Source organism: Ceratotherium simum, chromosome X (genome assembly GCF_057802395.1).
Source record: "Ceratotherium simum simum isolate JZ-2026a chromosome X, ASM5780239v1, whole genome shotgun sequence".
Classification (NCBI taxonomy): domain Eukaryota; kingdom Metazoa; phylum Chordata; class Mammalia; order Perissodactyla; family Rhinocerotidae; genus Ceratotherium; species Ceratotherium simum.
Window position 1 is genome coordinate 85779893 of NC_141940.1, and position 27629 is coordinate 85807521.

A 27629-nucleotide genomic window follows, 5' to 3' on the forward strand; every position below is an offset into this window, starting at 1 on the left:
TCTCCATCAGTTTCCTAATCTGAATATCATACTAAGTGTTTAAATTATTTAGTACTATTATAAACACTTACTAAATCATTCTCATAGAGAAGATTCATAATGTTCCAATTCCTCTGACTGATTTACAAGCCAAAACTTGTAGAGTGGGTCTAAAATGAATTTTAGGACATACAGTCGTGAAATTTAAGCACAATAACATTTTCAGTGATTTAATAAATAAGCATGTCAAAATTTCTCGTACATTTTTATGGTACCTTTTTTTTAATTGTGAAAAAATATGGAAAATGCAAAAGATAATGCAAGAAGCCTCCATATTAACACTTTCAAAGTACTCTTCTTTATCTTCTTTGAAACTTATAATAGGCCTGTGATATAGGTTCAGCAAGTATCATTCTATTTTTTGGATGGGAAGACTGGGATCCAGAAGGTAAACAGCTGGGGCGTCCTTTCCATTGTACCATGCCAACCCATGCAATAAACTGGGAAATGGATGAGGAACTTGCCTAATAACGAGGAACACGATAATCTCAATGATTGCTAACACATAGTCTGTGATTCTCCAAGAACTCTTCACTACTAAAAGCTTAGATTCAAGGAGATTAAATATGAAACGGAAACATATTAGTGAAAATTGCTTAAGAAGAATTTAACGAATTAATTGGAACATATTCACATATACAAAGGAGTTTTATAAAAATCATGTTTACTAATTTGAGGCAGCCATGATGTACCAAAATGACACACCAATCTTGTTGGAATTCCTACTTTTCTCAGACTTAAAACTCAAAGACACAAGTCAGCGTATATTAAAAATATGCATTTTTCCTGTTATCCCTCTGCACATTCATCTAATTCTCTGCCAGCTCCAGTAAGGGAACAAATAGCACAATAATGTTGGGGAACACTCTGGAGCTTGTGTTTGAAGCCTTTATAGATTGTGTTCTTACCCTGGAAAAACGTCAGCAGGTAGAAGTAAAAAGGAGAAGATAGCCAGAAACATATACACATCAGTGCCAGCGTTTCTGCCTACACAGCTTCTCTTAAGGAGTATTTTTGTGCTCATTCCTTTCAGTTTCTAAAAAATTTATTCCATAGAGCTAAGTTTGAATGTCACTTCTTTAAGAACATTTCTGCACCAAGGGAAAATTCAATGTCAGGATTCTTCTTATGTACAACTCTGGTGGAACAAGTGATCTTGAAAAATCAACTGGCGGTCAATGACACTGATGCACTAGTGGCACAATAGCCAATAAGTGGAGGAAGAAATAATTAACAAACCAAAACAAGTATCTAAATGTAACAGGGGCTGAGGCAAGACTAATTCTAAGTAGGCAACAGAAACATCTACACACACATACCTTCCAAAAGTTACCAAGAACAATATGCCATACGAGAAGAAAAAAATGTTATTTGAATGTTATTCAGTGCCTAATTATGCTTTACACATTGAAGGAACATTTATTGATTGATTTCATTTAAAAGTTATCCAATAAATAAAGAGAAAGCTAAGAAAACCATCATATAGAACTACAAAACTGAATTGGTAGTCCGAAACACAGGGGACAAGAAACAAAGCAAATGCAAAAGAACTGGAAAATGAATGATAAAATAGCAACATTAAGCCCTCATATATCAATAATCACTCTAAATGTAAATGGATTGAATTCTCCAATCGAAAGACACAGAGTGGCGGGATGGATTAAAAAACAAGATCCAGCAATATGCTGCCTCCAGGAAACACATCTGAGCTCTAAAGACAAACACAGGCTCAGAGTGAAGGGATGGAAGATGATACTCCAAGCTAATGGCAAACGAAAGAAGGCAGGTGTTGCCATACTTATATCAGACAAAGTAGACTTCAAGATAAAACAGGTAATGAGAGACAAAGAGGGGCAATATACAATGATAAAAGGGACACTCCACCAAGAAAACATATCAATTATAAATATACATGCACCCAACACAGGAGCACCAAAGTACATAAAGCAAATATGAACAAACCTAAAAGGAGATATTAACAACAACGAATAATAGTAGGGGATCTTAACATCCCACTTACATCAATGGATAGATCATCCAGACAAAAATTCAATAAGGAAATAGTGGACTTAAACGAAAAACTAGACGAGATGGACTTAATAGATATATACAGAGCACTCCATCCAAAAACAGCAGATTACACATTCTCCTCAAGCACACATAGAACATTCTTAAGGATAGACCATATGTTGGGAAACAAGGCAAGCCTCTATAAATTTAAGAAGACTGAAATCATAACAAGCATCTTTTCTGACCATGAAACTAGAAATCAACTATAAGAAAAAAGCTGAGAAAGTGACAAAGATGTGGAGACTAAACAACATGCTACTGAACAACTAATGGATCGTTCGGGAAATTAAAGGAGAAATGAAAAAATACCTGGAGACAAATGAAAATGAAAATACACCATACCAACTCATATGGGATGCAGCTAAAGTGGTCCTGAGAGGGAAACTCAGAGCAATAGAGGACCACGTTAACAAACAAGAAAAATCTCAAATAACCAAACTTAAACTACACCTAACAGAATTAGAAAAAGAAGAACAAACAAGCCCAAAGTCAGCAGAACAGAGGAAATAATAAAAATTAGAGCAGAAATAAATGAAATTGAAACTAAAAAACAAGTAGAAAGCATCAATGAAACAAAGAGCTGGTTCCTTGAGAAGATAAAATTGACAAACCCTTAGGCAGACTCACTAAGAAAAAAAGAGAGAAGGCTCAAATAAATACAATTAGAAATGAAAGAGGAGAAATTACAACAGATACCACAAAATACAAAGGATTATAAGAGAATACTATGAAAAACTATATGCCAACAAATTGGATAATCCAGAAGAAATAGATAAATTCTTAGACTCATACAACCTCCCAAAACTGAATCAAGAAGAAACAGAGAATCTGAATAGACCAATCACAAGTAAAGAGATTGAAACAGTAATCAAAAGACTCCCAAAAAATAATAGTCCAGGACCAGATGGCTTCTCTGGAGAATTTTACCAAACATTCAAAGAATATTTCATACCTATCCTTCTCAAACTATTCCAAAAAATAGAGGAAGTTTGAACACTTCCTAACACATTCTATGAGACCAACATCCCCCTGATACCAAAGCCAGACAAGGACAATACAAAGAAGGACAATTAATGGCCAATATCGCTGATGTGTCCCATCCCCCCCGTACCTAGCCCCCAACCCTCTTCCCCCTGGTAACCACCAAACTATTCTCTCTGTCCGTGTGTTAGTTTATCTTCCACATATGAGTGAAATCATGTGGTGTTTGTCTTTCTCTGTCTGGCTTATTTCACTTAACATAATACCCTCCAGGTCCATCAATGTTGTTGCAAATGGGACAATTTTGTCTTTTTTTATGGCTGAGTAGTATTCCCTTGTACATATATACCACATCTTCTTTATCCAATCATCAGTCGAGGGACACTTGTGTTGCTTCCTCTTCTTGGCTATAGTGAATAATGCTGCAATGAACATAGGGGTGGATAACCCTCTTTGGATTGTTGATTTCAGGATCATTGGGTAGATACCCAGTAGTGGGATAGCTGGATCATAGGGTATTTCTATTTTTAATTTTTTGAGGAATCTCCATACTGTTTTCCATAGAGGCTGCACCAGTTTGCATTCCCACCAGCAGTGAATGAGGGTTCCCTTTTCTCCACAACCTCTCCAACATTTGTTATTTTTTGTCTTGGTGATTATAGCCATTCTAACGGGTGTAAGGTGATATCTTAGTGTTGTTTTGATTTGCATTTACCTGATGATTAGTGATGTTGAACATCTTTTCATGTGCCTATTGGCCATCTGTATATCTTCCTTGGAAAAATGTCTGTATGTATCTTCTGTCCATTTTTTGTTTGGGTTGTTGGTTTTTTTGTTGTTCAGGTGTGTGAGTTCTTCTCATATTATGGAGGTTAACCCCTTGTCAGATATATGCTTTTGCAAATACTTTCTCCTAGCTGGTGGGTTGTCGTTTCATTTTGATTCTGGTTTCATTTGCCTTGTAGAAGCTCTTTATTCTGATGAAGTACCACTTGTTTATTTTTTCTTTTGTTTCCCTTCTCCGTGTAGACACAGAGTTTGAAAAGATCCCTCTATGGCCAATGTCAAAGAGTGTACTGCCTATATTTTCTTCCAGGAGTTTTATAGTTTCAGGTCTTACTTTCAAGTCTTTGATCCATTTTGAATTAACTTTTGTGTGTGGTGAAAGAAGATGGTCTACTTTCATTCTTTTGCACGTGGCTGTCCAGTTTTCCCAGCACCATTTATTGAAGAGACTATGAGTAAAGTTATTTTTGAACTCCTGAGTTCACCACTGAACTGTGCATACGTGAATCTGATCCTATTCAGCATACCAAAGACATGAGAAATTAACTAACAGATAGACATCTGCCTAAGACTGAGACTGACCACTGGGAGACCCACATGTGGGACACATCCAAAAAGCACCACAGAGGCAATGCAACTGAACTGCTTTTGGAACAACTGACTACAGAAGATAGAGGTTGGAATTCATAAGGTAAAAATAACTGAGTCAAATACTTCCTATAAAAAAATTCAACATTCTACAGAGAATTTTAAAAAGACACCAGAATCTCATAAGAGAATATTCAAAATGTCCAGGATAAAATCCACTATGACTTGGCATACACAGAACAAGGACAATTTCAACTGATATGGGAAAAGACAATCAACAGATACTAATTTAAGGATGATACAGATGTTGGAATTATCTGATGACTTTAAAGCAATTATTATAAAAATGCTCAAATAGGTAATAATGAAAACTACTGAAACTAATGAGAAAATAAAGTCTCAGCAAAGAAATAGATATCGAGAACATAAACAAAATTTTAGAACCAAAAAATACACCATTAAAAAAAAGACCCACAAAAACAAAAACCTCTTTGGAGGGACTCAACAGCACAAGGGAGAGGACAGAAGAAAATTCAATTTTAACAACCAAGAGAAATAAGATTAAAAAGCAAACATGAATAGAAACTAAGGGACCTATGGGATAAGGGCAAAAGGTTTAAAATTTGTGTCATCAGAGTCCCAGAAGGAGAGTGAAAAAAAGAGTGTGATAAGAAAAAAATATTTGAAGAAATATTAGGTGAAAACTTGATAAATTTGGCAAAGGACATAAACCTACATATTCAAGAAGCTCAGTGAACCCAAAACAGGAATAAACACAAAGAAACTCATGCCTACATACATAATAATTGCTGAAAATTAAAGAGAAGGAAAAAGTTCTGAAAGCAACCAAAGGAAAACAATATATTTCATACAGGAAAACAACGATTGAAATTTTTGTGGATTTCTCATCACAAACCAGGGAAGCCCGAAGGAAGAGGCATAATATTTTTAAAATGCTAAAAGATGTAACTGTTAACCCAGAATTCTATATACAGCAAAAGTATCCTTTAGGAATGAAGGTGAGAAAAGACATTCTAAGATGAAAAAAGTTAAGAGAATTTGTCACCATCAGACCTGTTCGCAAAGAATAGCTAAAAAAAGATCTTCAAACAGAGGGAAATGACACCAGTAGGAAACATGAAAGAGCAGAAACAAAGGAAGACCAACAGAAATGGTAGCTATCAGGGTAAATGTATTCTTCTTTTGAGTTCTGAAACTCAAGCAAAAATGAAAATTATAACACAGTGTGATGGAGTTTTCCACAGGTGTAGATGTAATACATAACACAATTATAAAGAAGGAAGAAACCTATATGGATGTAAGGTTTCTACATTCCTATTGAAGTGGTAAAAGATTTAAGTAGACTGAAAAATTAAGTATATAAATTATAATCCCTAGAACAACCAATAAAAACTATACAAGGAGATACAGAAAAAACATAATAGACAAATTGGAATACCAAAATACATTCAGGTGAAATAAATGAATAAAAAACAGAACAAACAGAAACAGATTTAAAATATGATAGACCAAAATCCAAACATATCGATTATTACATTAAATTTAAATGGCTTAAAAATAACTGAAAGACAGAGATTGCCAGATGGATATTTTTTCTTTTTTTGTGTGAGGAAGATCAGCCCAGAGCTAACATCTGTTGCCAATCCTCCTCTTTTTGCTGAGGAAGATTGGCCCTGAGCTAACATCCGTGCCCATCTTCCTCTACTTTTTATGGGACACCGCCACAGCATGGCTTGACAAGCAGTGCATTGGTGTGCACCCGGGATCTGAACCTGCGAACCCTGGGCCGCCGAAGCGGAGTGCGCACACTTAACTGCTTGCACCACCAGGCTGGCACCAGAATGGATGTTTTTTTAAAGAAACATGACCATAAGCTGTCTACAAGAAACTCACTTCAAATATAATAATATAGGTAGGTTAAAACTAAAAGGATAAAAAAGATACACCATGCAAACACTAAGAGAAAGATGGGATGGGTATTTAACATCAGACAAATTAGACATCAAAGCAAACAAAAATAACCAAGAATAAAGAGGGACGCTACATAATGATAAATGAGTCAATTCACCAAGAAGATAGAACAATGTTAAAAGTGTGTTCAACTAACAAAATAGCCTCAAAATACATGAGGCAAAAAATAACAGAACTGAAAGGAGAAACAGACAAATCCACAATTATAGTTGGAGCCTTCTACACTCTTCTCTCAGTAAACAATAGAAGTAGCGGACAGCAAATGAGGAAGGATATAGAATAATTGAACAATACCATTCAAATATCTAGATCTAACTGACATTTATAGAACACTCTACTTAACAACAACAGGGTATACATCATTTTCAAGTGCACATGAAACATTCATCAAAATAGACCATATCCTGGGTCATAAAACCAATCTTAACAAATTGAGAGGAATCAAAACCATTGAAAATACATTCTCTGATCATAACAAAGTTGAAGTACAAATTGTAACAAAGAGATAACAACAAGAAAAATCTTGAAACACTTGGAAATTAAACAACAGACTACCAAATAAACCATGGAACAAAGAGGAAGGCTCAAGGGAAATAAAAAAATTTTGAACTGAAAAAAATCCCCGAAAATACAACATATCAAAATTTAGGGGATGCTAGATAACAAAGAATAAACCTTAATGTGAAAATTAAAAAAAAAAATCATCAGGAGGTCATGAGATCCCAGGATGGAATGCATTTGTCAAAACGTAGAGAAGTTTACAGAACAAAGAGTGAACGTTAATGTATGAAAATTTAAAAAATCATTTAGGAGGTCAGAGGATTCCAGGATCGAATGCAGAATGTGACAAAAGAATCTAATCATATTACAAATGTATTAAGGAACCTCACATAAAGGGGTAGGGGAACAAGTGCTAATCTATATAACGTTGTAAATGAGTGGCACTTATAATATTAAAGGCAAAAAGAACTGTATATAAACACTGTATTCTAGTTGATAAAGGCGTTTCTCACTGGGGTATAAGTTAACAATTCTGAAACCACTATACCTTATACTGGAATTGAACAACTAAGTAAATGGATGGAGTATGGTGGGAGTCTGGTTTCTCACTGTTGGAGTGGGAGGTTACAGATAAGCAAGGAAAGAAGGCTGTAATGATCCATATGGTACAGTATTAGAGTTGGAGATATCAATATGAATGCATGTTTACCTTAATATAGATATAGATGGTTACATATAGAAATATTCACAGATATGGACATATATGGGTTAGTATGCATACATATATTTCCTTATCTGTCAGCTAAGAGGGCCTAGAAGCAACAACACCCCAGCAGCAATGAGCACACCAAGCACTCAGATCTTGGTCTATAATCCATTCTCCAATAAAAGGAATTAGGACTCCTTGTGGAAATGGTGGCTTCTAATATTGGGCCAGGAAATATACAAGATAAGCCTAGAGCATCTTCTGATGCCACTAAGTAAAAAAGTGTTCAAAAACAAAATTCTACAAAATAACTGACTGGTACTCTCAAGACTGTCAGGGTCATCAAAAACAAGGAAATTCTGAGAAACTGTTAGAGCCAAGAGGATTCTAAGGGGATATAACCACTAAATATAATGTGGCATCCTGGATGGGATCCCGAGACAGAAAAAGTATATAAGGTAAAAAATAAAGAAATCAGAGTAAAATATGGACTTTAGTTAATAATAATGTATCAAGATTAGTTGTGACAAATGTACCATACTAATGTAAGATGTTAGTAATTAGGGAAACTGGGTGTGGGGTATATGGAAACTCTCTGTACTATCTTAACAATTTTTCTGTAAATCTAAAACTGCCCCCATAAAATTGAGCTTAATTTAAAAAAATTCTTAGTAGATGCAGCCAAAGTGGTACGTATAGGAAAATTTATACCATTAAAGGATTGTAGTACAAAAAGGTCTCATATCAATAATCAAAGCTTCCATTTTAAGAAACTAGAAAAAAGAGCAAAATAAAAACACAGCATGTAGAAAGAAAGAAACAATAAAGAGCAGAAATCAATGAAATTTAAAACAGGAAAACAATAGAGAAAATCAATAAAAGCAAAAACTGGATATTTGAAAAGATCAATAAAATTGACAAAACTCTATCAAGACTGACAAGGAAAAAAAAGAGAAGACACAAATTACAAATATCAGGAAGGAAAAAGGTGATGTCACTACAGATTCCTAACACATTAAAAAGATAATAATGGGGGCCGGTCCGGTGGTGCAGCAGTTAAGTGCACACGCTCCACTTCGGCGGCCTGGGGTTCGCAGTTTCGGATCCTGGGAGCGCACCGACGCACCACTTGTCAAGCCATGCTGTGGCAGCATCCCATATAAAGTAGAGGAAGATGGGCACGGATGTTAGCCCAGGGCCAATCTTCCTCAGCAAAAAGAGGAGGATTGGCATCGGATGTTAGCTCAGGGCTAATCTTCCTCACACACACACACAAAAAGATAATAATGAACAACTCTAAACACAAAGATTCAACAACTTAGATAAAATGGACCAAGTCCTCAAAAACCACAAACTACCAAAACTCACCCAACAGGAAAATCCTATAACTACTATTAAAGAATTTGAATTTGTAGTTGAAAACCTCCCAAAAAAGAAATCTGAGCCCAGAGGGTTTCACTGGAAAATTCTTCCAGACATTTAAAGAAGAAATAATACTAATTAAAACACAAACATTTTCCAGAAAATAGAAAAAGGGGGAGAACAACTTCAAAAAATACAGAGTAAAGGACTAGGTGAACTTGCTCTTAAAACAATGAAAATATGGGCAAAACAACTAAAACCAACCATTTCAGAACTCTGACAATTATCCAAAGACAGAGAAGGAAATAAAAATAATTTACCCAAGACAAACTACAGTCATGCACCACATAATGATGTTTCAGTCAACGACGGACTGCATGTATGACAGTGGTCCCATAATATTAGTACCATTATGGCCTAGGTAACCTACACATCTAGGTTAGTGTACACTCTATGATGTTTGCACAACTATGAAATCTCTTAATGATGCATTTCTCAGAACATAGCCCCATCCTTAAGTGACACATGACTGTACTGAGGTCTGTGATATTCTAACTTGTGGCAATTCACATCCCTCCTTCTCCCCAGCTCAGTGTTGTGGTGGCCAAAAGCCAGGAGCACTGCAGACAATGGAGAGATCAAACCTCTTTTTGAGCTCCCTTAAAAGTACCATCCCCAGAGCACAATCAATAGTTTGTCTGAATTTGCAGCAACCTGGAAAAATCTCTATTCTCAGAGTGTAGAAGATACTTGATTTCACTCAGAGCTCAGCTCAGCCCAGTCAGGCATGAGTGTAGGGGGTGAGGGGAGGGTAGGAGGCTACCCTCCAGGGCATTACTAAAACAATAGGAAAGTGCTGGCAACAACTCGGATGCCTAAGGCTATGATTTCAGTTGGGGAAAACGAGAGCCTGGCCTAGAAATGAAAAGGAATTCTAGGACAACTAGATAACCATAGGAAACTTTAAAAACCTCTGACATATTCCTGGAAATATAAATGTCTGGCATGCCAGGAAAGACCTGAGAAAGGAGAAGGTACCAGTCACTCAATTCTGGCTGAACTTGAGTTCCTGGGCTAACAGGTGGTAAATTCAAAGGCTGTCTTGTAAACTGAAGCTTGAAGGTGTGCCTTCTTACAGAGATACCCTTGGCAAGAACATCTAGACAAGGCATTTAATGAAATCTTCGATCACCAGCTCACCACTAAATGTACTGGCCCAGGTGTGAACCCTAGCATACCAAGCTTAATATAAAAACAAATTTTTTTTAAAAGCTGGCAAATAACTCAATGGCCATACACTACAGGGAATACAGAATTAGTCTGGGATTAGGAAAATCACTAAACAAATAAGCAGCAGCAAGAAAATACAATAGCAATAACAAACAGACAAAATACAGCAATACACCAAACTTTGTCGAGGAAGGGGGTAGAAGAATCTGATACTAGAGCTGTTTCAACATATTATCTGTAATGTCCAGTTTTCATCACAAAATTAACAGACATGTAAAGAAAGAGGCAAGTATGCCACATACACAGGAAAAAAAGTCAACAAAAACGTCCTGAAGGGGACCTAGATTTTGGACTTAGTAGATAAAGCCTTTAAAATCAGCTATTCTAAATGTATTCAAACAACTTAAGGAAAATATGCCTAAAAAATTGAAGGAAAGTATAACAATGTCTCACACCAGATAGAGAATATCAATAAAGAGAAAAAAATCATTAAAAAAAATAGAAACTATGGAGTTGAAAAGTACAATAACTGAAACAAAAAATTCACTAGAGGTGCTCAACAACAGATTTCAGTGGGCAAAAGAAAGAATCAGCCAACAAGATCAGTTAATGGAGAAATCCACTCCGAGGAACAGAAAGAAAAAGGAATGAAATAAAATGAACAGAGTCTCCGAGACCTGTGGAATACCATCAAGAATGACAAAATATGCATAATGGGAGTCCCAAAAGGCGAAGAGAAAGGGGCAGAAAAAATATCGATGAGATCCATACCTATACATATCATAATTAAATTGTTGAAAGTCAATGTGTCTAGGTATGGATCTTTAAGTTTACTCTAGAGAAATTAGAAAAAGAAGAATATGGGGCCATCCCGGTGGTGTAGTGGTTAAGTTCACACGCTCTGCTTCGGTGACCCAGGGTTCGCAGGTTTGGATCCCGGGTGCGGACCTACGCACCACTCATCAAGCCACGCTGTGGCAGTGTCCCACACACAAAATAGAGGAAGATGGGCACAGATGTTAGCTCGGGGCTAATCTTCCTCACCAAAAAAACAAAAAAAAAAAAAGAAGAAGAAGAGTAAACTAAACTCAAAGCAAGTAGAAGGAAGGAAATAACAAAGATTAGAATAGAAATAGAGAAGAGAAAAGCAATCAAGACAATGAAACCAAAAGTTGGTTCTTTGAAAAGATCAACAAAACTGACAAAGCTTTAACAAGACTGACCAAGAAAAAAAGAGAAGACTCAAATTACTAAAATCAAAAATGAAGGAGGGGACATCACTACAACAAATCTTACAGAAATAAAAAGGATTATAAGAGAATACTATAAACAATTGTATGCCAACAAATTATATAACTTAGACGAAAGGGTCAGATTTCTATAAAATCACAGATACTGACTCAAAAAAAGAGAAAATCTTAATAGCAAGTGAAGAGATTGAACTAGTATTTTAAAAACTTCCAATATATAAAACCAAGATCCAGATGGCTTTACTGTTTCATTCTACCAAACATTTAAGGAAGAATTAACACCAATCCTTTATAAATCCTTCTAAAAAAACAGGTTACACACTTAGTGAGCACTTACTGAATGCTAAGTATACAGCTCAAAACTGCAAAATTTTATTCTGGTCAGAATTTTGTCTTTAAAAACTGGGGAATAAAATCTTTGTCTACACTAAAAAAAAAAAAAAAAACCAGCTTACAAAACATGGCAAAAGACTTGAATAGGCACTTCAACAAAGAGGGTATATTGATCACAAATAAGCACAAGAAAAAGACGTTCAATGTCACTAACTGTTAGGGAAATGAAACTTAAAACCACCAAGTTATACATCTAATAGGTGTATGGTACCTATTAGATTGGCTAAAATAAGGAATACTGATAATACTAAGTGCTAAAGAGCATCCAGAGAAACTGGAAGTCTCATACATTGCTGATGGGAATGGAAAATAATATAGATGCTTGGGAAAAGTTTCACAGTTTCTTAAAAATTTTAAATATACATATGACTCAGCAATCTTACTTCTGGGTATTTTATCCAGATGAACTGAATACTTATGTTCACCCAAAAAGCTGTACATGAATATTTACAGCAGCTTTATTTGTAAAGCCCAACACTGGAAACAACCCAAATGTCCTTCAACAAGCGAATAAACAAACAAGTTGTGGTACATCCATACCATGGAATATTACTCAGCAATAAAAAGTAACAAGATATTATAACACAAAATAAATTGAAGAATCACAAAGACAATGTTCTGAGTCAAAAAAGCCAGTTTCAAAAGGCATGTTTTTACCACAAGATGCCATGCTTCTGGCTCTGGTTGATTTTAAGAGGTGGTGTACTGTAAGTGCCTGACAATAAGCTTTTTTTATTGTAATGTAAGTGACTGACATTAAGCTTCCAAATGCCAAAGCATCCATTTCAAAGACATCCATCTGGAATAAACACATATTGCTAGTTATGCAACTAGAGAAACAGCTAGGCTGCCCCACCCATGAAGTTTCCCTTTTAGAAGGCCTGGTTGACCTAGATAACTGATCATTTGAGTGACCCTAGTTTTCCCTTCCCACACCTTTTCCCACTCTTATGTTTTAAATTCACGAGTCAAGAGTGAATCTGTGAAACCCTGGGTATCCCACCCTCGATTCTAATAAAGGCAGAACCCCAGGTCTGCTCGTTCTCTTTCTCTCTCTCCTTGCAACCTCTCGCTGTGTGGCCACAGGCATGCCCCATACCCTCCAGAACCTGTGAATAATAATCCTTGCTTTATCAAAGTTCCCTGATAGTTGTTGCTGAGGTGCATCTTGCAATCATAATAAGAACCACAAGGGCCGGTCCAGCCACACATTGGCTCTAGTCAGGGGAAATGTTGGGGGCATTCCTAGCTGATGGCATCATTTTTGATAGGCTGAGACACAAAACAGGTGGACACCTGACTGGAGAAGAGTCCAACAACAGGCCAGGCAATGGCCTCTAACCCATTACTTTGCATGAAAAGATAAGCAGGGTCAGTCAAATTTTCTATCTCTGGAATCTGACAAAGGCTAGTTAAACAGGGATCTGAAAGTAAAAGAATGCTTTGGGATCATAACAAGCCAAAGTCATCTGAAAGTCAAAGTTCTGGGGAAACAGAAACTACATAAAAAGAGCAAGCCATTTGGGAAGAAAACAGAATAAAATAAAGTATAGCAATTAACGGTAGAGCATTAGACTGAAAGTCCACATGCTTCTGCTATTAAATCCCCAAAGCTGCCCTCAATCCAAGTCTACCCTTCAGTTCTATCTTTATGAGGATCAAAGTACAGTTCCTGTTCTTGAGTTCTGTATTAGTTTTCTATTGTTGCTGTAACTGATTATCACAGATTGATTGCTTAAAACAACACAAATTTATTATAGGTATGTAGGTTAGAAATCTGACATGGGTCTCGCTGGGCTACAATCAAGGTGTTGGCAGGGCTGCGTTCCTTCTGGAGGCTCTAGAAAAGATCTGTTCCCTGGCCTTTTCCAGCTTCTGGGGGCTGCCTGCATTCCTTGGTTTGTGGCCCTCCACCTCCATCTTCAAAGCTAGCAATGTTGCATCTCTGACACTGCTTCCCTCCTCACATCTTTTCTCTGACCCTATCCTCTGCCTTCCTCTTCCACTTTAAAGGACCCTTATGATCACGTTGGACCCACCCGGATAATCCAGGATAATTTCCTATTTTACGTTTTTTATCTTTTTTGTTTCATAGAAGAGAGGAATTTATTTATTTATTTTTATTTTATTGAGGTCACATTGGTTTATAACATTGTGTAAAACTTCCCTATTTTCAAGTCAGTTCATTAGCAACCTTAATTTCATCTACAACCTCAATTCCCCTTTGCCATATAACCGAACATAGTCACAGGTTCTAGGGATTTGCACACGGACATTTTTGGGGGCCATTATTCTGCCTACCACAAATTCTGTTGAGATCTCACATATATCACCCTCAAATGCCCACCTTGACTATGCACAGGTAACCAAGGGAGTCTGACCTGATTAACAACTTCTTTATTAGTTAAGTAGAGACTGATCCTCTTTTTTTCAAAATCAAAGTAGGACATTTTTCTAATATTCTCATAAATAAACCAACAAAGATCTCTTACATCAGACAGAACATGACTATATTTTTAAGATTATCTTGATTAGCAACAAACTCATCAACAAACTCTAAATGCTAGACCGTGGCTCCCACTGACTGCTAACACTTTAAAAACTATTTGGGGGATTGAAATTGGGCTTCCAGGTGTTTGTTTTCCAAATGAAAACATAGAAAACATTCATCTGCTCTCTAAAATCTATCATCTATCTTTACCATCATTTCATAAAACAACCTTCAACACCAAAAAGGTAGAAAAAAATCTCAGAATAATGTGTACTTCTTTAACTTAACTTAGCTTAATAGAAAATAAATTATATTATAGTTATTTTTCTAATTTTGCTGATCTTTGACCAGTTGTTTTTAAATCATTTTAAGATTGATTTACCTGTAGCAACTGCACCATTATCCACTTGTGTCAAGGACTGGGGGCGACTGCGAAGTTTGCTTTTGAAAGATCTTGGTCTACGTGGTGATGCAGGTGGCAGAGGAATCTCTGATGATTGGATTTTGCTATCTTTAATTGCCCGAAGGCGGTCATAGAGCTCCTGCAGCTCCTTATTCTGCTGGGTTTGAAGATTTACCACCTCCTGAATATGTCTGAATGAAAATCATGCAGAAAACATTTTAATGGCCCTGGCACCATACAGGTGAGCCAAGAAACTCTACACCAGTACAAGTCAACTTTAACAAGGAATTTAGATTAAGAATGTGGAAATACAGAATATTTTCACAATTTTAGGATGGGAAATGCCTTCCTAACCATAACATAAAACTAATCAGACATAAAAAGGTGAACAAATTAACAAAAACAAATTTCTAAAACTTCCATATAGTGAAAAACAATAAAACAAAATTTAAAAAGTCACGTGGTATTGAAAATATTAACCTTTTCTTTATTATATGTTGTAAGCATAAACAGGAAGAAAATGTTAGCAACATATAGTAAAAGGTTAATATTGAGAATATATAAATAGTTCCTAAAGATCAATAAGAAAAAAAGAAACAACCTTATAGGAAAAAGAATATGAAAAGGCAACTCCAAAGAAGAGGAAATACAAGTAGCCAATAAATATGAGATGATGCACAACCTCACTATTAATTAGAAGAACACAATTATTTATTTATTTTTTTATAATTTTATTTATTTTTCCCCCAAAGCCCCAGTAAATAGTTGTATGTCATAGTTGCACATCCTTCTAGTTGCTGTATGTGGGACGCGGCCTCAGCATGGCCAGAGAAGCGGTGCGTCGGTGCACGCCCGGGATCCGAACCCGGGCCGCCAGCAGCGGAGCGCGCGCACTTAACCACTAAGCCACGGGGCTGGCCCGAACACAATTATTTTTAAAAACATTTTTAAATTAGGGCCAGCCTGGTGGCATAGTGGTTAAGTTTTCGCGCTCCTCTTCAGCATCCCGGGGTCCGAAGGTGCAGATCCGGGGCATGGACCTACACACCGCTCATCAAGCCATGCTGTGGTGGCGTCACATATACAAAATGAAGGAAGATGGGCACTGATGTTAGCTCACAGCCAATCTCCTTCACCAAAAAAAATAATAATAATCTGATTGGAATAAAAATGAAAGGATCAGTAATATCCAGTCCAATGTTGTTAAGAAGTGGGAAAACAAGCACTTTCATATATTTTTGTCTGGTGTGTAAAATGGTATAGCTACACTGGATGACAATTTTAGCAGTACCTATCAATTTAAAATGTACACATCTTTTAACCCAGCAATTCTACTTTTAGGTATCTACCCTATAAAAATACTCACATAAGTATGTAAAAACACAAGGATGTTCACTTCAACATTGTTTACGTAAGCAAAACATGGGATAAAACTGACATGTCCATTAAGGAGAAATTAAATAAACTTTAAATGGCTACATGCTATTCCAGTGTATGGAATAAAGATTATTTGTGCAAACATGAATATATATATACACACACACATACAGGCGACAATGTTAAGTCAAAAAATTGTAGAATAACATGTATATTATGATCCCACTTTTATAAAAAGCAAAAACTATATATTTGTAAATGCACAGAAAAATAACAGGCAAGATATATATATATACCAAACAGTTCACAGTGGTTGCCTGTGAAATGAGATTACGGCATGAGAAATAGGAGATCATTTTGTGTGCTTTTTTACTGTTGTGGTATTATGATTTATAATAAAAAACATATATTTGGTCTTTGTCTCTGTTTCTGGCACACAGCTCCTAAAACCCTTGTAATTTCCTAAGTGATAAGAGTAATGGGAAAATCTTTTGTTATAATATTTGGTCTTTTGTCCTCAAATAGCTCCAGTTCCTGAAATAGCTCCAAAGTGATAAAGGTGAAAGGAGTGTCTTGTTATTCATAACAAGTCCCTTTGAATCACAACTGAGTGTATGTTAATGAAGTGACTTTTTAAAAGACCCTAAGAATGCGAGGCTGGTTGCCAGAGAACCAACCATGTGATTATAGGGTGGGAACTTTCAGCCCCTCTCTCTCCACCTCTGGGAAGGGTAGAGGAGCTGGAGATTGAATTGATAATCAGTGGCCAATAATTTAATCTATCATGCCTACCGTAATGAAGCTTCCATAAACATCCCTGAACTACCTGGTCTGAAGAGCTTCCAGGTTGGTAAACACATGGAGGTGCTGGAAGAGTAGCACTCTCAAGACATGCCCTTTCCCTTATACCTTGCCATCTGGCTGTTCCTGAGTTGTTTTCGTTTACAATAAACTGATAATCTATTAAGTAAACTGTTTTCCTGAGTTCTGTAAGCCACTCTAGCAAATTAATCGAACCCGAGGAGGGGGTCATGGAAACCTCCGATTTATAACATGTTGGTCAGAAGCATAGGTGACACTACCTGGACTTGTAATTGGCACCTGAAGAGGGGGCAGTCTTGTGGGATGGAGCGGAGCCCTTAACCTGTGGGATCTGATGCCATTCTTGTAGTTTTCAATCATAAAAAGTTTTCAACCATTAAAATGTCGCCAATTCTAAATTAGCTACATATCAAATACTTAGTTCTATAAAACCCAGGGCAACCAGATTTGTGACAAAAGGGAAACAGTCCTTACTTTTCTCGCAATCTTTGAAGCTCCACCTTCAGGTCCTCATCCTCTATTTCTGACTCATCATCACTGCTCATTGGGGAAGATGGCGAATAGAAGAGTGAGCTCTGTGTTTGAGTATAGGCTTTTTCTTCACGGAGTGGTAAGCACTGATCACTCTCTGGACCAGTCTTTGCCACTGACTTCCCTCTGCCAGCAAGAGTGGCTGAAAATTCACTATCAGAGCCAGGCTGTTTCCCAACAGTGAGTATCTCTCTCCCTTTAAGCAACAGTTCAGATCCAGACTGCATGCTACTTCCTGTGGCTGAATTTTCTTCCAATTCTTTATCTGGGGTCATGGAAGATACATCAGTCTCACAAGCTGTGTTGAAAGATGAGAAGTTGTCACCTTGTTTGGGAATTCTTTTGTCTTCTTTAAAGGTTTCGTGAGGAGCTCGTAACTTCTGAGAAGAAAATGAAGTTTGTGGATTATGTGCAGCAGGTTCCACTTCTACCAAAGGAGACTTTGCTGTTTCAGTAAAGGCTTCTTCACTAGAATGGCTTGTCATTTCATTGAATGCTGGTATGTGCTCTATTCCAAAAGATGTCACTTTCACTGACTGCTGCTGAGGAACTGTAATCACCTGAGATACAAAAAGGCAAAAGTGGCTGGCTCTGCATAACCAAAGAGTAAACCCATAAAGAAATTCAGTATCAATATATGGCACAGACAAGTGGATGGTCTGCTGTGATGTACACGTATCGATAATACAAAAACTTAAAAATGCCAGCTATACTTCCCATATTCAAAGTCTTTCAATTGGGCCTCTTGGGTAAATATAGTTGGCTTCATATTGCTCAAATAAAATTCCACAATTAAAAAAATTCCACAATTAAATTTGTTGTGATTCTAAAGGATATGAAATAAGATTTATAAAAAAGATGACCCAACCACCCACCAAAAAATGACCCATTTCTGTGCTCTCTTCCAGATACCAAAATCCCTGTTTCTTTAGACTCACCTTTACTAGGTGGTTTCAAAAGGTGAGGGGATGTGTATAAGGGAACAAATTAAATATGACAGTGTTCTACATTTAAAATAAGCATCATCTACAGACCAAGATCTTCAATACTGTTACCTTTTATAATGCCTTTGTAGAAAAGAATTCAACCAAAGACACAAACCTGGAACCGACCCCGCTGAAATGATCCACTCATCGCTTTACATCTACTCAAAGCCCTAGTATCAGCTGTGGACTCTCGTGTCAGAGGAATGGGATCGCGAGCAACTGCTGATCTCATATCTTCTGTTTCCACTGCAAGTTTTGCCAAATTGTAAGCAGAAAAAAGAAAATTGTTTGTTAAGAGTAAATTTGTTTATATTAACCAAAATGAAGAAAAGGAGAAAAAGCTTAACTCCTGCTAGACAATTAAAAAGTGTTAATGTAATAAGCAACACTGTAGAAGTCCCTAACTCTAAATCAGACATTGCAAGATTTATCCCGAGGCTTAGTATCTATATGAAATGAATAACTGTAAAACCAAATTAGTTACAAAAAGAAAAATAAAATGGCAATGACATTAATGGGACATGTCACATACATGGGCTATGTGGAAAAAGTGGCAAGATTTGCGTATGAACAACAACAACAAAAAAACATAATTAAATGAAAAGTGATGTTACCTAGTCTATGTCCCTGACTGTAAGCACACTACCTTGACGGACTTTTGATCTCTTGAAAAAGCTGGTTGACTGCCGTAGCCTGTATGCCCAGCTTTTTAATTTGCGAGTCCAGGATTTCTTGCTAATAGGATTTTTGAGACTAGGACAAGTAAAGCTTAGGCCAAAATATCCACCTCCTGTCTGCAGATGAATGGCTCCACCGCTTGACACAGCAGCAGGATAGGCCTCTGGATCCCCTGGAAGTGAAGCATCTGGGGACATCTCCTAATGGAGATAAAAAGAGAAAAACCAAAATGGTAATAACTTAGGTAAGGTAGAGTAGTTTTTTATACCATTGGAGTTCTTGTATGGACTAATCAGTAATCAAAAATAGAATGCTATGTATACTTACATTACTAGTACCTTATCAGACTGAACCCGAAGTATTCGACTTATAGGAATTAAGCATTCCCCCTTCTTTAAAAATATTATTTAGACTTCAGATAAATAAAAGAGCAGAATATTAATCTTCCACCCTAGAAAATTTTTCATTATAGTAACTGTGAAAACTGAAAATTAAAACTAAAATTATTTCCTTCATATGCACCAATTTACTAAAAAAGGTTACTGAAACCCTATGCTCTTGAAATGAAATTTTTCACTTATGCTCATATTATTTAAGAGTATTAGTTAAAGATGCCCAACACACATGATAACACAGAAAAACAAGATATCTAGGCATTAAGATTTACAGAGAAACATTACCAAATCAAGTTTCTTACTTTATGTAAGCACACAGAAATTTACAATGGACCTCAAAATTATTTCAAATTCATGCTCTAAAAATTGTTAACATCAGTCCATAGCTGGCTATAAAATCACTCTCTCCTCTACTTGTCCTCCCATCCCTCCCTGCAAAAAGCCAGAATTAACTGTTGTATTCTAAATGAATACTTTAAAAATAAATTTCCTGTAATAATTAATATAAAAATTAACATATACAACCACAAATACTTTGGGAAACATGAGAATGGTCACTACTAATCTAGAAAATTAAAAGAGTATTTAAAAGCTCAAAGAATGAGATTTAGCATTTGTGTAAAGGAAGATAGCCTAAGCAGCACTAAGTACACTGCAGTCTTGGGTAACCATTATTAACACTTAGGGCAGGTCAGCAGTTATTGAAAGTAAAATTCTGAACAATCAGTTTTTATTTTCCAAAGTCCCATTTTGACTAGTAATAATGTCACTGACTAATTGCCCCAAGGAACTCAAGGGAGGTTTCAGAAGCATTTAACTGTTTCTCTAAATTGTTTTTTTCTTTTCTTTGTTATGTTAAGAGATGCAATCACCAATCACCCTGAACCAGTCCAAACCACACCACAAGAGCCATGCCTGCACAGATGGGCTGAAAAGTGCCCAAGAGATGACCTTTGCCTCATTTTTTTTTTCGTGAGGAAGATCAGCCCTGAGCTAACATCCGTGCTAATCCTCCTCTTTTTGCTGAGGAAGACTGGCTCTGAACTAACATCTATTGCCAATCCTCCTCCTTTTTTCTTTTTTTCCCCCTCAAAGCTCCAGTAGATAGTTGTATGTCATAGGTGCACATCCTTCTAGTTGCTGTATGTGGGACACGGCCTCAGCACGGCTGGAGAAGCGGTGCGTCGGTGCGAGCCGGGATCCGAACCCGGGCCGCCAGTAGCGGAGCGTGCGCACTTAACCGCTAAGCCACAGGGCTGGCCCCCCTTTGCCTCATTTTTAATGCTAAATCTCCACCCTGGGAGGAGCTTAGTCCTTATTACCATAACATACAATGTATGTGGAAGCATGTTTTCCAACTGAGCCTGCGCAAGCGATTACCCACCTCTCCCTTTTGAATATTCATTCCTAATCCGAAATATAAGGCCCCTGCTGTCCGGTGCTAGGGGCATGACCTGGGAAATGATTCTGCGAGGTGTCCAATTTCCTGCAAATAAACTCTACTTTGTGTTACAACTACTTCCCGTGGAGAGTCTGATTTTAACTCACCAGGAAGCAAACCCACTTTGGTTCGATAACAATACTGCTACTTTCATGAAGATAAAAAAAAATCTTTCAATAATATTACAATTTAGAAAGTGTTACAATACTTCCACTGAAATTGCGGAAAAGATTTTTAATAAGTAATAACTGGATCAAGATGGTAAGTTAAATACAAGTTCTAGCCTCCCTTACCAATTCAAATCCACAAACGTGACAGGAAAAACATATGTAGACACATGCATATATGATTAAAGGAGGAAAAAGCAGCCCATGACATATGCAGGAACTGTTTCAAAATGCTGCAAACGTGGGTGGCAGATATGGGCAGCAGGAGAGGGCCCTGGCCAACCGAAAGGATGGGTGGTTGGTTAGAACATTTACAAAGCTGTACGCGATCAGTCTCCTATCTGTCTCTTCAACATCATCTTGTTAACTCTCCTACTTACTGGCCTTCTTTTGGTTCCTTGAACAGCTCTCCACCTGTGAATGTTACCACCACATACAGGTGCTTCCTTGACCACCCTACATAAAGTAACCCCCCAAGTCTCTCTATCATAGCCCTTTAATTACCTTATTTGTTTAGGGTCTATCTTCCCCCACTAGAATGTGAGCTCCACAAAAACCGAGATCTTGACTTATTCGCTGCTCAGTAGATATTCACTGAATGGAAAAACGAACTGGCTGGGGTACCAAAGAAGGAACAGTCAGGCAGTTCTCCCCTTCCCTCCCCATCCATAGCAAGCAAAAGACAGAAGAGGCATCTACTCCCAAATAAGAGTGGTGAGAGGAAAATGTTTGTGGCCAAGAGAAAGGTCAGCAATGTACAGAGGAGACCACATCCAGGAGGAAGAGGAATCCCTTCTACCTTTGAAGACTAGCTACTGGGCCACCCTCTGGGCAGCATTAAACACAAGTTGCAATAGCCAGTGCCGGGCAGCATGTCCCACACCTTTCCCACAATTACTAGAGGAAGGCTACAGTAATTATACATAGCATTTACAGACAGAATCTTATGGGGAAAAAAGAAAAGATCAGTACCAACTAAGAATCACCAAACACTTATGGGAAATCAACACTATAAGAAAACACTAAACTCAACAAACAGAAGAATAACCAAGGACATAGCATTAATAACCTAGAGTAAGACTTCAATATCTTCAGAGAGATGTGTGAATATCCATAAGAAAAAGAATGAACTACAGTTACTAGAATTAAAAATGTAACCCTTGACATAAAAAAACAGCTGAACAGGAGATTGGAAAGAGCTTAAAAATTGAAAAATTCTCCCAGTACAAAAAGCAAAAGGACAAAGAGATGGAAAGCATGAAATGAAAAGTGAATAGATAAGAAAAACAGGAAATAAAGAAATAAAACTATCTCTATTCACAGATGTATGATCTTACATATTATATAGAAAACCCTAAATAATACACCAAAAGCTATTAGAGCTAATAAACTCAGCAAAGTTGAAGGACACAACATCAACACTCAAAAATCTGTTGTATTTCTATATACCAGCAATGAAAAACTTGAAAAGAAAATGAAGAAAACAATTTCATTTATAACAACAACAAAGAGAATAACAAATGGTGCTGGAACATTTGGATAGCCACATGCAACAGAATGAAGCTGGACCCTTATCTCACACCATATATAAAAATTATCTCACACCATATATAAAGATTAACTCAAATTGATCCTACCATCCGTACTTAGTCAATCAAGTGTGATGCAAAATAAAGAGACTTTTGGACATTAAAAAAAAAACAAATTAGTCACCCATGCAACATATTTAAAAATATTACTCATAGAAACATTTCAGGGTCGGGGAGAGGAATTCTAGGACATCAGATACAGTGGCAGGTTAAGTTTGATTCAGCTGTAGCAATGGACACTTAAAACAAACAAAAGAATCCATTTGACCTTGACACTTGGAAGAGTCTCCTTTGAGCAATAAAGTTTAAATGACAGAATTACATTTCATTTTTTAATGGTTCTAGTCACATTACATGATCATCCAATAACATATAATCATAATATATATGGTATTTATTGATTTTCAATTCTTCGAATCAACCTACAGACCAAGTGCAACCAAACGTAGATGTTATAAACTTTGCCAATGTTAAAAAGTAATTTAAGTAATAAAAATTGGGAGGTGTAGAGGAAAGAAAAGTGGAGGAAATGGAAAATATAATAATTTCCTCACCCTTCACAGTAGTGAGTCAATAGCTATTGTCTAAAATTACTAAATCATCTATGGTGACAAATGGAAACTAGACTTTTGGTGGTGAACACGATGTAGTCTATACAGAAGGAGAAATTTCAGTTCACCTGAAATTTATATAATGTTATAAACCAATGTTACCTCAATAAAAATATATAAATAAAAACTTTAAAAAAATTTAAATTACTAAATCAAAAAATAGATAAATAAGTATATTATTTACAAGTTATTTATAGCAAAGACCACAAGAATTAAAACCAGGAACTCAGTATTTGGGGAGTGGGATGGGGTATGCGAGGGTGTTAACACAACAATTACTCTTAATTTTCTATCCATCTGAATTGCTTTCGTGTTTATACATTAATTGCATAATTTAAAATTACTAGTTTACCAAAAAATAAATAATTAAATTATATCTATTCAATGGAATATTATGCCATTGTTTAAAAAAGTTAAGTGAGGTGGAACTATGTGTACTGACGTGGATAAATGTCCATAAGTGAAAAAAATGCAGAACAGCACATGTATGTAAAGAAGAAGTACATGTATATAAATGTATAATACGTATTAATGTCTTTATAAATATATAATACATATAAAGAAGTATTTCTATATAAATATTTGTATGTTAATTAAAACCATGTCTGGAAAGATTTATTAACAGTTATGTCTATAGGTTTGGAAGTGGGGTGGATTTTACTTACATACATGCATATACTACCTATATAATAACAATAATAAAGAGATACAATGCTAAAGATTTAGAAATATGTCTATGATATATGATATGAAAAAATCAACTTGCAGACCAAGATGTATAAATAGCACAATCCTATTTTTGTGAATAAAAAGTTATAAGCTGTAAATAGATCTGTGTAAGCTTAAGTCAAGGATAAGTACTAAATAGTGGAAAAGCACCAGATAGTGGTTACCTCTGTGATTTGAAGGAATAGAAAGGAGAAATTAAATTCCTATAGTATATAACTTATAAAAAATAAGTCATGAGACTATGGATAATTCTTACTCTCTTCTTTTAAAGATTTTTCAAATAGGGGCCGGCCATGTGGTGCAGTGGTTAAGTTCATGTGCTCCACTTCGTTGGCCCAGGGTTCGCAGGTTTGGATCCCAGGCACAGACCTATACACCGCTCATGAAGCCATGCTGTGGCGGCATCCCACATACAAAATAGAGGAAGACCGGCATAGATGTTAGCTCAAGGACAATCTTCCTCAAGCAAAAACAGGATTAGCAATGGACATTAGTTAGCTCGGGGACAATTTTCCTCACGAAAAAAAAAAATTCAAATAAATTAAAACCCGTAAAAACAAGATTAAATTAAAACCATAAAATTTTTTAAAAAGGAAACTGATACCAGGCATTTTTAAGCGGAAATCTAAAAGTAAGTTCTTCCTACTTACTAAAACAATCTATAAATCAGTCGTGTTCTGTCATTAATACAAAAATAGATGTTGCTCGCAAGTTCCTAGCTAATTCACCAGAGGGCTCTCTTACCAAAGATAGTTCTACCATCTCTATTGAGAAATTCTGGACACCTGCAGCCTAAGTCAAGGCCTTCTTAAATACCTGTGACCTCAAAATCTTGTGACATAGACAATTTCATTTCAAAGGACAGAACTTCAGGAAAAAAAGGCATTTCTTTAAAAGCATACAGATAAGGAATTAGTTAGAAAGAATGATACTTACATGTAAACATAATTCGCTGGGCACAGAAGTTATCACATTCAGGTCCCTTTTGAACACTGATATGTTAGTAGGCTGACTTGCAGCCACATTGGACAGAATCTTAGAGCCTGTCTGCTGAAAATTAGGGGACCGTGCAGGACTATCTGGAATTCCACAGTGACTGATGGCTATGACTTCTGGCACTGGACAAGAGAGTGTATCTTCAGCAGAGGAAGAAAATGGAGAGTCTATGCTTTGAGTATCCTTCTGACTCTCAGGATGGATGCTAGATATGCTATGCTCTTGATAGAGCAAGTTTCTTAATTTTTCATCCAGAGTTTTAATTCGATTGTCTGCAAACTCCATTTTTGGAGGTCTTTCCCCATCTGATTCCAGGACAGTAGTGGGTAGAAGGGTAGTTGGTTCAAGGCTGGGGGTCTGAGTGGGAATGACCGTCTTAGGAGAACTTGATTCAGTGTTCACTGTGGTTTCTCCTTCTTGGGAAATAAACTCTGCATCCATAGTCAGCTGCTCCACTGATAAGGATTGAGGCTTTTGATCAGACATAAAAGCCGGAGTTGTAAGAGAGTTACCAGCAATCTGAGTTGACCCGCCAGGAGGGGCCATAAGTACATCAGCCTGACTGGCAGCTTGGTGACATGGATACACAGGTAGGAGTATGCCTGCTTGGTTGGTGAGTCCCTCACATTCAACTGGAACCGCACAAACTGAAGTAGCAGTATAACTGGAACTACTAGCAACTGGTGCCATTATCTGCCTGTCATCTTCCACTTGATATAGTATAGCTGGCTGCTTGGTTTCTACACTGGCATATACAGAAATCTTACCATCGACTACATCCTTGTGTTCTGATTTGGAGGTGAAAAGTGCACGCTGGCATGGATTTTCGAGAGTGAGCAATGTGTCCTGTGATATTTCCTTATTACTTGTGCTTCTTGGACCTGGAGCAATAACAAAGAATGGCTAAGCACGTATTGATAAGTACAAAGCATGGACTAGTACCCAAACTCAAAAGGGACAGGAGGAACAAGGGGGAAATAAGAACCTGTATGAACGTACTCTTATAAATAAGATTCAAAATACACAGGATCCAACCTGACAAGGGAAAAAAATCTTTTTTTTTTTTAAATAAATATTAAATAAAAAATGGCTTAAGTTACACCCTAATGATAACATCTTCAAAAATGCTTATGAAAATTCTCAAAAGTATAAAATACCCATGAAAACAAGTTAAAACTATGGTATATATTTTGCATCCCCATCCTCCAAGTCTGGATAAAGTTGGCAGAGAATGAACGCTTACTAGAAAGTGGATGTAGCCCAGGAACTGTACACATGGACTCCTGAAGAGAAGGGGGAGACTGAGCTTCACGGTTTCTTATTGTCTGATTGATACAGAATCGCCACCGACCAACTGGGGATGACTGAGGAGCAGATTCATCTGTAGAAAGAATTAGCAAAAATTAATATGCTAGGCAATTGTCAATACATTTACCTTATTGACTAAGGAAACCAAGTTAAAATACCAATTTGTCTTGTATCTCCATTTCTAACAGCACTATGACATGTGTAATTTATAAGACCAGACCTCCCAACCCTGACAAATACTCTAAAGAACTAAGCACAAGATATCTTTAGAGAAGAATTTTAGATTCTACTGAAACAAACATCGTATCAATAACAATTAGAAGCAGGGCACTTTTTTGGGAAAAAAATGGAAAACAATTTTTCCATTAAAACCTACATCTCCTGTTCTGTGTCATGATTACGGTGGTGCTTACATAAATCTAGATGAGTATTAAAATTTACAGAACTATATACCAAAAGAAAACAAAGTCAATTTTACTGTATGACAGCTTAAAAAATAAAGTTAAATAAGCCCCTAAATCTTTATTCTTCCTTTGTAAACTTATTCAAATAAGTAATTCTCTTTTAAACTTTACCCTACTTTGTCAGTCAGAAATCTGCTCAGACTCCTGGCCAAAGAGAAAAAGAAGATCGAGGAGGGCCCTAGCATCCTAACACAAACTGAATTTCAGCGTAAATGGTATCTGGTTCCATGACTCCCACACCACCTGTGGCTTCTTGATGTTGTTATAATTCCTTCAGAGGTCCTCATTTGTCTATGGCTCTCTTCCCCCTCCCAGATACTCTAAATATACCCATGACCAGAGCTGAGAAGAATGGAGAGAGAAACTCATCAGAAAAGAAAAGGGAAGACCCCATTTTTAGTCCCTGGAAGTTTATCTGGTATCTGATTTACAAAAACTTATCAGTGATCAGAGCAGAGAGAAGCATATCACTAGTGGAATGAAATCAAGATATGAATGACTGGGGCCGGCCCGGTGGCACAAGCGGTTAAGTGCGCGCGCTCCGCTGTGGCAGCCCGGGGTTCGCTGGTTCGGATCCCGGGCGCGCACCGACGCACTGCTTGGCAAGCCATGCTGTGGCGGCGTCCCATATAAAGTGGAGGAAGATGGGCACAGATGTTAGCCCAGGGCCGTCTTCCTCAGCAAAAAAAAAAAAAAAAGAGGAGGATTGGCGGATGTTAGCACAGGGCTGATCTCCTCACAAA

At 36.9% G+C, this 27629-nt stretch overlaps 1 protein-coding gene across 6 annotated transcripts in view; it reads right to left on the minus strand.

Annotated features, from left to right (window-relative positions):
* Positions 1 to 27629, minus strand: part of WNK3 (WNK lysine deficient protein kinase 3) — a 153773-nt gene that overhangs the window by 11128 nt on the left and 115016 nt on the right. For all 6 annotated transcript variants that reach the window (XM_087427038.1, XM_004443218.3, XM_087427043.1 and 3 more), the window contains 6 exons: positions 26358 to 26495; positions 25055 to 25995; positions 19296 to 19386; positions 18624 to 18754; positions 17466 to 18082; positions 14772 to 14983 (listed from right to left, as the gene is read on the minus strand). In XM_087427038.1, coding sequence (XP_087283164.1) covers positions 14772 to 14983; positions 17466 to 18082; positions 18624 to 18754; positions 19296 to 19386; positions 25055 to 25995; positions 26358 to 26495 — 2130 coding nt within the window. The remainder of the gene's footprint in view (positions 1 to 14771; positions 14984 to 17465; positions 18083 to 18623; positions 18755 to 19295; positions 19387 to 25054; positions 25996 to 26357; positions 26496 to 27629) is intronic.